General features: G+C 44.4%; 1 protein-coding gene across 3 annotated transcripts in view; it reads right to left on the bottom strand.

Moving 5' to 3' along the window:
* The window catches only part of myo6a (myosin VIa), a 190,685-nt gene that overhangs the window by 78,597 nt on the left and 99,263 nt on the right, over positions 1 to 12,825 (bottom strand). For all 3 annotated transcript variants that reach the window (XM_056295131.1, XM_056295132.1, XM_056295133.1), the window contains exons 14-18: positions 12,653 to 12,744; positions 11,537 to 11,609; positions 3,163 to 3,290; positions 1,382 to 1,477; positions 370 to 540 (exon numbers count right to left, since the gene is read on the bottom strand). In XM_056295131.1, the coding sequence (XP_056151106.1) occupies positions 370 to 540; positions 1,382 to 1,477; positions 3,163 to 3,290; positions 11,537 to 11,609; positions 12,653 to 12,744 (560 nt within the window). The remainder of the gene's footprint in view (positions 1 to 369; positions 541 to 1,381; positions 1,478 to 3,162; positions 3,291 to 11,536; positions 11,610 to 12,652; positions 12,745 to 12,825) is intronic.

The following is a 12,825-nucleotide window of genomic DNA, read 5'->3' as shown; positions in this document are numbered from 1 at the left end:
GACACAATTTCCTCCCAAATAGTTCCTGGGCTGCGGAAAACTGTATAATTTGGAGTAGGTACTAAAGAGGATGCTGGAGGATCTAAAATCAACCCTAGTTCCTGCTGTGGAGAAACGCATATAAGTTCCGAGTTCTGGAAAAGGTTCCTGCGGTGGAAATGAGCCAGAACAGAAATAGTAGTGCTTCTTAATCCATGTATGAATGGATCTCTCTGTGCACCGCCTTGACTCTTTTCCACGGTGCCCTAAAGATTTCAAACAACCATTTAGTTTTTCCTACTGCGGCCCAGTCCCGCAGGTTATGTCTCTGTATGTTTTTCTTTAACACCAGCTGGTCCCTAGCGGCCGGACTCGCGGCTTCCCGCCCACCTTGAATTTGTTGCCCACGCTGATGAAGCTGAGCTTGCCGGCCTTCTGCTTGGTGTCTTTGCTGTTGTTGGTGTTCTCGAAGAGTTCTCGGATAAAACGGTCTCTGGACTCGCTCACCAGACACTCCAGGGACATGTGCAACGCGTCGTTGTTCTTCTCCACAAACTTGGTCTGGAAAAAAAGGAGGGGGAACAAGAAGAAAAAAGGAAATCTTGATTCAGGCATCCTCAGCGGCATGACTGGGAAGACTGTTGCTGTCGTTTCTAAAATCACAGACACTGCCAGGTTGGACCTCGTTTCCCTTGATGCTCTTCGACACGAAAGTACCATTACAAATAGACAAAAGTTAAATCTACACAACAGTCACTCTGTTGTTTCCAACAGCCAAGTGGTAAAGAAAAACAAGTTAAAAGTGCAATCTAAAAGATTTCTCTCTCTCTTTTGCAGATTTGAATATCTTTTTTCCCCCCATCCCCCTTTTTCTCCCCAATTGTACCCGGCCAATTACCCCACTCTTCCGAGCTGTCCCAGTCGCTGCTCCACCCCCTCTGCTGATCCGGGGAGGGCTGCAGACTACCACAATGCCTCCTCCCATACATGTGGAGTCACCAGTCGCTTCTTTTCACCTGACAGTGAGGAGTTTCACCAGGGGCATGTAGCACGTGGGAGGATCACGCTATTCCCCCCAGTTCCCCCTCCCCCCTGAAAATACACCCCGACTGACCAGAAGAGGCGCTATTGCAGTGACCAGGACACATACCCACATCCGGCTTCCCACTTAGTGACATGTCCAATTGCGTCTGTAGGGACGCCCGACCAAGCCGGATGCGACACAGGGATTTGAACCGGCGATCCCCGTGTTGGTAGGCAACGGAATAGAATGCTATGCTACCCAGACGCCTGACTGGATGTTTCTTAAACACAGTACACACTGGGCACGCCCCAGATTTGGATATCAGTGAAGGATGATAAGATCTACATTAAGTCTGTAAAGCCATCGGCCTGAACGTACCGTCTCGTAGCAGACGGCTCCTGCAAAATGGCGGACGATGAAGCCTTCATCGTCCCTCACGTTTCGATGGACCGCCAGCTTTGATTTCCGGGGCACCTGGTGAGCGCACATGAAACACACATCCATGTACCAACACACATACATATGTAACCCACTGGTGCATATACATACATACAAAAATACGTAATATTCCATTCTACCTCTGAAAGTACTGACTACGTCCACTTCACCACAGCTGTGCGCTACAGCCACACTTTCTCACTTGACTGTTTTTTTTTTTTAATGTAATCTCTAAAACGTGTCTGTGGTTGTCAAGTGTGGTTTAGCGTCAGTTTGAAGTGCAGAGGGGGAGCAGTGTTACGCGGGAGAGCAGACATTTCTGTTAGTAGGGACGCTGATTAGTGACCAGCCTCAGGTGTGCCTAATTAACACCACCACTACTACTACTACTACTATTACTACTACTACTAATTCTTTCAGCTGCTCCCGTTAGGGGGCGCCACAGCAGATCATCTATCTCCATCTCTTCCTGTCCTCTGCATCTTCCTCTGTCACACCAGCCACCTGCATGTCCTCCCTCACCACATCCATAAACCTCCTCTTTGGCCTTCCTCTTCTCCTCTTCCCTGGCAGCTCCATATTCAGCATCCTTCTCCCAGTATACCCAGCATCTCTCCTCCACACATGTCCAAACCATCTCCATCTTGCCTCTCTTGCTTTGTCTCCAAACCGTCCAACCTGAGCTGTCCCTCTAATATATTCGTTCCTAATCCTGTCCTTCTTCATCACTCCCAGTGAAAATCTTATCATCTTCAACTCTGCCACCTCCAGCTCCTCCTCCTGTCTTTTCATCAGTGCCACTGTCTCCAAACCATACAACATAGCTGGTCTCACAACCATCTTGTAAACCTTCCCTTTAACTCTTGCTGGTACCCTTCTGTCACACATCACTCCTGACACTCTTCTCCACCCACTCCACCCTGCCTGCACTCTCTTCTGCACTCCTGGACTGACACTGAGGAGGACACGGATGGGACACAGGACGAGAAAGTCGGCGGAAAGGGAGCAACACGTAACTCTGAAAGAAGAGAGACAGCAGCTCCAACACTACGAACTGGAACGTACAGAGTACAAACTGAGCGAGAGAGACAATAAATAAATCCTGTTATCATCTAAACTGTTTTCATCTCCACCCAAACCTCTCCTGTGACAACGGCCTCATCACACTGTCCTTAAACATTATGGGTGCTTTTGTACCGTGAAATGTTTATTTCATGGAGAACATTCGATGAAGTGCGAGAAATGTGCCCAACTAACTACATACACCTTTAAAAAGTAGACCCCAGGACTGGAATGAGACTCATTTTCCAGGCATCTTCTCACTTCACAACATGGTGTGTCTCCAACCTAGCCCCAAAATGGTGGAATGAACTTCCATCTTCCACCACGGCAACAGATCAAGTCCATAAGTCCAGTCAATTTAGAGTCCACTATGACTCACATTCATCGACCTTTCACACACTTATTATTTTCTGCACTTGACATGACATGACATTCAGTCTTGGCCATGCCAGGGTTCTCCTGTGAGCAACTCTGATAAATGCATCTATGAAACTAGAAAATATAACTCCTAAAACTATCAAAATGAAATGAAGAGCGAAAGAAAAAAATCATCAATGTATATCAATGTATATCTCTTTCAACCTATGCATCTTTATGTCAGTCCATCCATCCAGGTGTTGTGTCTGTCATCCATCTGACAGAGGTCACAGGTCACTCACCGTCAGGCGGAAGTGTTCTTTGTGTTTGTTATGTATAGTCTCAGTAAAGTGCTGGTCGCTGGGCTGAGGTAGTCGATTCTCTTCATCCAGTATGTCCAGAATACCCACCAACTTCCCCTCCACCAGGTCTAGAGAGAGCGAGCGAGACAGAGAGAGAGCGAGACAGAGAGAGAGAGGACGAGAGAGCGAAACAGAGTGAGAGAGAGAGAGCGAGAGAGGACGAGAGAGCGAGGACAAGAGAGCGAGGATGAGAGAGAGGACAAGAGAGGGAGAGAGAGAAAGAGAGAGAAGGAGGGGGGGGGAGCGAGAGAGAGAGAGAGAGAGAGAGAGAGAGGGAGAGAGCGAGAGAGGATTGAGGTGGAAAGTTAGACTTTGCCTTTGTTAATGGATGAGTTTTTGGGTTGCCTTGAGGCTAGGGCTATTAAATCCAATTTATATTAATGCGGGGAGACGCCGCCATATCAAACCTGAATTAAAATGTAATTAAAGAGTGAAGAAGAGTTTAGCAGGGAACAAACTCCCTTTCACCTGAGCTGACACAGCAGGAGGTGTGAGGAATGCAGTACTATTATTGGAATTACACGCTTTAATTATTATCAAGCATTTATCAAAAAGCAGGTGGGAGAGAAAAAGAAAGTTAATAAAGAATAATAATGAACAACTGAAATGGAAAAACTAGAAATTTTCAACGAATAAAGGTATCAACTTGTCATCAGCAGCTCATGATAAAATCACATCCACAGGATGCTATGCTAACCTGAGAGCTAACAGTGATACAACACATTACAGTCTTTCCCATACATACAAACATACATACAAACATACATACATACATACATACATACATACATACATACATACATACAACACACATACATACATACGTACGTACGTACATACATACACACACATACACACACACACACACACACACACACATACATACATACATACATACATACATACATACATACATACATACATACATACATACAAACACATGCATACATACATACACACACACACACACACACACACACGTACGTACATACATACATACATACACACACACACACACACACACACACACACACACACACACACACACACACACATACATACATACATACATACATACAAACGCACACACACACACATACATACATACATACATAGTTCTCTACCTTCGGGGCTGCCCAGGTAGATTAACACCCGCCCAGATGGATAAATCCGAATTCCAATTTAACAATTCCAGTTAACAGGAGCTAGCTAGTAAAGTTAGCCTCGACACCGAACTGAACACTCAGTTAACAGACAGGAGCTAGCTAGTAAAGTTAGCCTCGACACCGAACTGAACACTCAGTTAACAGACAGGAGCTAGCTAGTAAAGTTAGCCTTGACACCAAACAGAAGACTCAGTTAACAGCAGCACACAACCACCAACATTTAAAATATGGGACACCACGGAAAGCTGGACCAACATAAGCAGGTTGACTGACACATTTTCCTTCTTTCACCAGCCATGATGCCCACTAAATCCTATTTTCAGTGAAAAAGGAAGCGTCAGGAAAATGAGAGCGCCACAGGTAGGACAGAAACTCATATAATAATGAAGATGTCACTCGATGTGCTGTTGGGAAACAAAATTAGATCATTTCAGCTAGCGTCCAACACTGACTTTAATATGAAACGTACGGGAGAACACCTCTGGACCAAAGCAGAGTTCAAGTGTTTTGAACTCTTCAATATATTTTGTTAATGTGAAATGTATGTATGTTGTGTTATTATGTAAATATGTATTTTTAAATAGTTATTTATTTTGACATGTTCATCAAAAAGCAGAGTTTAAGTCCGTGTTTTGTTCTTTAATATATTTTGAAAATGGAAAACTCATTTTAAGATGTAAATAGTTATTTGTTTCTTGATCGTCGTTTATTTTGAGTAGTTATTCATTTGCAATAAATTGTTATTCACCAACTTTTGTTTGACTAGTTAAATTACTGAACCCGCCCGTCACATGCCACACCACCCACGACCACAATTCTCAACCTGTGGGAAACACCGCATTATATTTAAAAAATAAAAAATAAACAAGGGGGCATAAAGCTGATGTAATCTATGTCTTGACCAAATACACCAAAAAGGACACATCCTCTACGTAACTGTCTAAACCAGTAAAGAGGGTTGGTAAAACCTGTGTGCACTGGGGTGTTATGGGGCTATACAAATAAAACTGACTTGACTTATTGAGGCTACCGACTGTTCCACTTCCTGCACTGGTATTTCACTGGGTTTGGCCCATGACACCCCAAGAAAGACCAACTGGACCACCCAACCCCCCCCCCCAATCTGGTTTTTCTTTCCTAAAGGATGGCCCCATTGGGTAAGAAAAAAGAGTACACACACACTGAACAAAGCTACCTGTGTAAAATAAAGCTGTACCTGAAAAGGTAACGTAATCAAAATAAATGGTGTCCCAGGGCTTAACTACTTCCGTCATTCTCTCCCATTAGAAATCCCTTCCAAATATTTTCGGGGAATTGATAGCATATTTAAGGAATTCCCCTGGAATGGAAAGCAGCCATGCATGAATATGTGGAAACTGCAGCAGCCGGTTGAAAGTGGTGGTTTAGGGTTCCCAAGACTTTTAATTTAATACCATGCGTTTAGCCTGAGGTGTTTGGCACGATGGGCATTGCCCCCCGACAGTCTGCATCGGCTTTCTCCCTGTTACACTGCTTATCCACTGAATCATCTAAAAATGTGAAGGCTGATCCAATTATATTTCACCTTCAGAGTAAATGGAGGAAACACTGCAGGCCCAATTCTGACTCTTACTTAAATAAAACCTCAAGTATTTGGCTAAATCCAAAGCTAAGCGCTGACAAACACATTCATTTGGAGGGTATGGGTGGAAAAGGTATTCTTACTGTAGGAGGTTTATATCATTTGATCTGAAATGACATGATTTACCTAAAACTCACTTCTGGAGATATCTCCAACTGTGCCATGTACCGTGAAAGATCTCTGGATCAAGTTTACAATCGCCAAGGTCAGCAGATAACTACTACTACTTTCGGCTGCTCCTGTTAGGGGGCGCCACAGCGGCTCATCCGTTTCCATCTCTTCCTGTCCTCTGCAACGTCCTCTGTCACACCAGCCGCCTGCATGTCCTCCCTCACCACATCCATAAACCTCCTCTTTGGCCTTCCTCTTTTCCTCTTCCCTGGCAGCTCCAAGGTCAGCAGATAAGTTGCATAAAGTTCTCCAGGTCTCAGGTGAAGGATGGGAAGCATCTGAACGCTTTTGGAACATGGAGGGACTAAAACTGTTGCAGCTCTTAGACTTGCCTGGGAGTCTCGTGTGGGCGTATCATGTGATGGACATGAATGGGATAAGATTTGCAGCTATTCCTGAATAATGTCAAGAGATCTGAGGGTGAGGCTTATTCAATTTAAAATCTTACATTACAGGCATCCGGGTAGCGTAGCGGTCTATTCCGTTGCCTACCAACACGGAAATCGCCGGCTCGAATCCCGTGTTACCTCTGGCTTGGTCAGGCATCCCTACAGACACAATTGGCTGTGTCTACGGGTGGGGATGTGGGTATGTATCCTGGTCGCTGCACTAGCGCCTCCTCTGGTCGGTCGGGGCGCCTGTTCGAGGGGGAGGGGGAACTGGGGGGAACAGCGTGATCCTCCCCCACACTACGACCCCTGGCGAAACTTCTCACTGTCAGTGTTTCACAGTCATGAACAGCCAGCAACACACCACACAGATGTTAGGATTTGACCTGCTGATCACAGAAGGCACAGGACAGGAAGAGGTGGAAACGGGTGATCCACTGTGGTGACCCCTAACAGGAGCAGCCGACAGTAGCAGTAGATCACTGAAGGCACAGAATGGACGGCGATGTGATAAAGTGGGATGAGGAGAGTTCTCCCCGCTGTCTTTGACCAGCAACAGTCCACCTGCATATAAACTGGAATACCTGTCATGAAATATTTTCATCTGTGGGAGAAAACATCAGTCACCAGCTGGAGAAGAGCGCTACACTACACAACAAGCAGAAAGAAAGCATTCTTCATTTGGATGAGTGAAGACTCATATTCAGCTTCAAGGTGCTCTGCGTAATATTTTGGCTTTCGTGAAGTATCACATGACTGGGCAATATGGAGGACAGTATCATCAGCATAACTACAAGACATCCACACAGTAAATACGTCCGTTGGTGTCTGGACACTGCCTGGCATCCTGCGCATCACATTCTTCATAAATTTTATAAGTCCATTATAATTGTGTTATCCTCTTTCAATTTTGTATTGTTCCCAGCACTTTTAAGACAGCTGTGGTTAAACCTCTACTTAAAAAACCCCACCATCTCTTAATAGCTATTGGCCAGTCTCTAATCTTCCATTCTTCTCTAAAGTACTAGAGAGAGTTGTGTATCAACAACTTTTGACCCATATAAAAGAAAACCATCTATATGAACCTTTTCAGTCGGCTTTCAGGCCCTGTCATTCCACTGAAACTGCTCTGACCAGAGTGGTAAATGATCTTTTACTGGCTATCGACTCTGATTCCACTTCCATGCCTCTACTACTGGACCTCAGTGCAGCCTTTGACACCACTGATCACTGTATACTTTTGGATAGATTAAATTGTAATTTTGGTCTCTCTGGCTTAGCTCTCTCTTGACTTAAGTCCTACTTATATGGAAGAACACATTGTGTCTGCTATAATAATATTATATCAAAATTTTCTGACATTAAATATGGTTTGCCTTAGGGCTCAGTACTTGGCCCTCTACTTTTCTCTCTTTACATTACACCTCTTGGCCAAATTATACTCAGTTACAGAATACATTTCCATTGCTATGCTGATGATACTCAGTTGTACGTGCCTGTAAGGGCTGATGATCATACTCAAATCACTAACTTAGAGGCCTGCTTGGCTGCTGTGAAAAACTGGATGTCACTTAACTTTCTGCTTTTAAATTCAGATAAAACCGAGATGCTAGTCATTGGCCCTGCTAGACACAGATACCAATTTGATCAAGTAACGACAACAATCGACAACTCTGTGGTTTCACAAAGAGGGGCAGCCAAAAATCTTGGTGTTACGTTTGATCCCAGCTTTTCCTTTGATAAGCACATTAAAGAAATCACCAGGACTGCCTTTTTTCACTTACGTAACATAGCTAAAATTCAGTCTTTTCTCTCCATGGCTGATGCAGAAACTCTAATACATGCATTTGTTTCATCCAGACTTGATTACTGTAATGTTCTGTTCTCAGGTCTGCCACATTCTAGTACTAAAAGTCTTCAGATGGTTCAGAAAGCTGCTGCTAGAATCCTAACTAAAACTAGGAAATTTGACCATATTACACCAATTCTTGCCTCCCTTCATTGGCTTCCTATCCATGTTAGATCAGAATACAAGGTGCTTCTGCTGACTTATAAAATCCTAAATGTGCTTGCTCCATCTTACCTGTCTGATCTCCTTAAACCTTACATGCCATCTCGAGCTCTTCGTTCTCAAAATACAGGGCTCCTGTGTGTACCCAAAGTTAAAAAGAAGTCAGCTGGTGGCAGCAGGGCCTTGTCCTATTGGGCTCCATTGTTGTGGAATAACCTGCCTGCTGCCATCAGACCATCAGAGTCTGTTGAGTCTTTAAATCCAAACTTAAAACTCATCTTTTTGCCTTAGTTTACAATTAGTTGCCTTTAAGTTGAGTGCTTCACAACCTGTACTGGATGGCGGGTTGGTTTTCTGTCTCAATGAATTTACCAACCACTCTTCTGCCGACGAGATTGAGTATAGATTATGACGAATTGATGACTTAATTGATTATGGCTAATGACTATTGCAAACTGTTTTCTAAAATGTCTTTTCTCTCTCTCTGAATGATGTCTTCTCCTTTCTCTTTTTCTGTGTTTGAATGGTGTCATGTGAGTCTCTCTTGTGTGCATGTGCAGTCGGTTCTCCTCCCAGGTCTCCGTGGTGATGGTGGTCGCCATTTGGATGCTGCCTGCCCTTCCACTCCTCACATAAGTTTTTCTTTTATTACATGATGATGCTGGTCGCGTGGCTTGGGTCCTGGACTGCTCCGCTGGCATGTGGACACTTTTTGGCATCCTGTGCATCATGTTCTTCATAAATTTTATGTCCATTATAATTCTGTTATCCTCTTTCAATGTTGTATTATGTAAATTGCGTGAACACAATATCCATTACACGCTGTCCGTCTTGGGAGAGAGATCCCTCCTCTGTTGCTCTCCCTGAGGTTTCTTCCTGTTTTTCTCCCTGTTAATGGGTTTTTTTAGGGAGTTGTTCCTTATCCGATGAGAGGGTCTAAGGACAGGAAGTTCTGTTGCTGTTAGGCCCACTGAGGCAAATTTGTAATTTGTGATATTGGGCTATACAAATAAAATTGACTTGACTTGATTTTGATTTTAAATTGCGTAAACTCAACATCCATTGCACGCTATTCGTCTTGGGAGAGAGATCCTCCTCTGTTGCTCTCCCTGAGGTTTCTTCCTATTTTTTCTCCCTGTTAAAGGGTTTATTTTTAGGGAGTTGTTCCTTATCCGATGAGAGGGTCTAAGGACAGGATGTTGTTTTGCTGTAAAGCCCACTGAGGCAAACTTGTAATTTGTGCTATTGGGCTATACAAATAAAATTGATTTGATTTGATTCGATTTGAAGGTATCTGCTCACATGTGTAAAACTACCATTCTCAAGATCGACCTGAGGTTCACCAACATGGACTGTTTGGTAAGGTAAAGTATAATATCAAACCAAAACTAGTTTTCAAAAAATACTGCTCCCTGAAGTACTTCACACCTCATGTGTGAAATTTCAGGTCATTGTCTAGATGCTCGCTAACATTAATTTAGATGGCTAAATTGTGTATCATGATATGACAATTCACCCTGACACAATACCACTAATTAATTATAAATAACTGACTTTTTGCCCAGCACTTCTAGTTCATATCAGAATGTGACCAGTAAATGTGTCAGTAGGTGTTACTGACTGGGGCTGATGAAAACAAAGTGAGTGAGTTGGCTGAGCTGGCTGACTGATTCTGGTGTCTGAACACCATGAAACCCATTATAACATTACAGCTATCAGGTATTCTTAACCCAGGAACACACTAGAAGATGTTTAAGGCCTAACTGACTGGGAAAAGACTCGATAGTGCACATTTATCAACTGACTTTCATGAATTACAACAGTCACAGACAAACACACTGCTTGTGACTGCAGTCACAGAGACACACAGTGACACACGAGCTGAGATTTGACCAGATTTCAGTCATAAAGACCGAACGTGTTTGATTTTAACGGTAAAGCTCCGACTGGTCGGTGAGTTATTTGAATCTAAAACCCCCCCAACACTGCAACATAACGTGTACCAACTGCCCATCGTGACCTGACCTATTTAACGTAGACCGGTGTTACACCAAAATCTGTGACCCATCAGATTGTGACCCTGCCCTCAAAACGTGCTACTTTGGCTGCTCCCCAGATGCTAACCCTTACCTTAACCACACCAAACACACGTATAAAAGCAGCTACCTCAGACCTAATGCCCACACTTAACCTCATCTACCTGCCGTAGCCTGGCTTAACCTCATCTACCTGCCGTAGCTTGGCTTACATAGTGTGTTTTGGGGCGTCCGGGCGGCGTGGGTGGTCTATTCCGTTGCCTACCAATACAGGGAACGCCGGTTCAAATCCCCGTGTTACCTCTGGCTTGGTTGGATGTCTCTACGAACACAATTGGCCGTGTCTGCAGGTGGGAAGCCGGATGTGGGTATGTGTCCTGGTCGCTACACTAGCGCCTCCTCTGGTCGGTCGAGGCGCCTGTCCCGGTGGGAGGGGCTGGGGGTAATAGCTTAATCCTCCCACATGCTACGCCCCCCTGGTGAAACTCCTCACTGTCAGGTGAAAAGAAGCGGCTGGTGACTCCACATGTATCGGAGGAGACATGTGGTAGTATGCAGCCCTCCCTGGATCAGCAGAGGGGGTGGAGCAGCGACCGGGGCGGCTCGGAGGAGTGGGGTAATTGGCCAAGTACAATTGGGGAGAAAAACCAAAAAAAAAAGTCGTGTGTTTTTAAAGCAGGGTTACATAGCTGACGGGTCACATATGTTGGTCCAACAGCTAGCTGTACAGACCCTCCATCCTGAAGATCAGTCATGGAGGCCATGCAGAGGTTGTAACTGTCCAGCGTGTTCTCGGCGTCGGAAGAACTACACAAACATCATCTGGACAACAACAGAGAATTTAGCTTTGCTAACGTGTGTTTAGCACAGTGAGAGGGACCAGTCATGAGGAAGAAGTTGCTGATGACACCATAACATACCGATGCAGTCCTGATTGTCGACATAGTGGACCTCGTTAACGCCGAGCCCCTCCCTCTGGTACAGCTCTTGCTCCTGAAAGGCAAACCAGACAACTCTTAATGAGATCCCGTCACGACATTTGCAGCGCGCAAGGAGTCTCTATGTGGAATGCTAATGAAGAACGCGGCTGTTCTCCGGGGTTCTTTTGCTTGGCCTGGAGGGCGTCACCGGCCCTCTCTGACAGCACAGCACCAAGAGTGGGCTCGCCACTGCTACAGCAACCTGATGTAAAGCAAGCATCTTTAAGTGTAAAGCTTTCATACTGGCAGATGTTCGGGCGCTGGAGGTGTGCGTTAATAAGGAGGGTAAAAATTCAAAAATGAGTTATCAACCATGTTTCAAAGAGGGTATAACAAATACTGCCATCTTGTTACTGACAGGAAAGGAAAACACACTTATATAATGACCCGTCGTACTGGCCTTCATTTATATAATATTTCACAGGGGGTAATTGCCTTTTTTTAATTGAGTAGTGAATATCAAGTGACACTTATTTTCTAACAGGAATGCATGATGCTTTGGGATTCAAACACTTCACTTGCATAACATAGACAGCGCCACTCTCCATTCTAATAAACGTTTTGTGGTGCGTTTCAGTAAAGCTCATTCAGAACAGCATTTCACCAGTGAGCTGACCTGTAACGTGAAGTGCTTTTGGTTGCTGCTAGCAGTCATCTGGATACCGGACATGTCCGCAAAATGAAGGCGTATATCACAAAATGTAATGTCGCAGTATTTCGTGGGAGGAGGCAGAAAATAATTCATGGGTGGATTTAAAAAGTTTGCGTCATCATGACACTTCAGTCTATATGATAGCTTGACTTTCAGGTTGGACTGATCAGCACTTTTAAAAAATAAAGCTACAATCCAAGCCACCCTCGTGTGTAGATGCTAATGAAGTTAGTGTTGTCTGAGCATGCTCAATCACACAAACCATTCAAAATGAGCCAGTCACCAGTCAGATGGGTCATCTTGATATTTGAGGATTAACTCTTGTCCTAAGAGGGATATTAGTGGCTTTATAGCGAAAAGGAAAATCGCGGGGGGCTTCGGACCACCCTGCCTGAGGTCCTCACCTCTTTCAGGATGCGTTCGTTGAAAAACTGCTGCAGCTTCTCATTACAGTAGTTGATGCAGAACTGCTCAAAGCTGTTGTGTTCAAAGTACTCTGGAAAACAAGAACAACAACAACACACAGGACAACAGCAGATCAACAAACAGGTTTAACCTGCTAAGTTCAACTGCCAAT

Source organism: Lampris incognitus, chromosome 15 (genome assembly GCF_029633865.1).
Source record: "Lampris incognitus isolate fLamInc1 chromosome 15, fLamInc1.hap2, whole genome shotgun sequence".
NCBI classification, from domain to species: Eukaryota; Metazoa; Chordata; class Actinopteri; order Lampriformes; family Lampridae; genus Lampris; species Lampris incognitus.
Note: the sequence above shows the minus strand (reverse complement) of the source record. Positions and strands in the feature narration are given on the sequence as shown.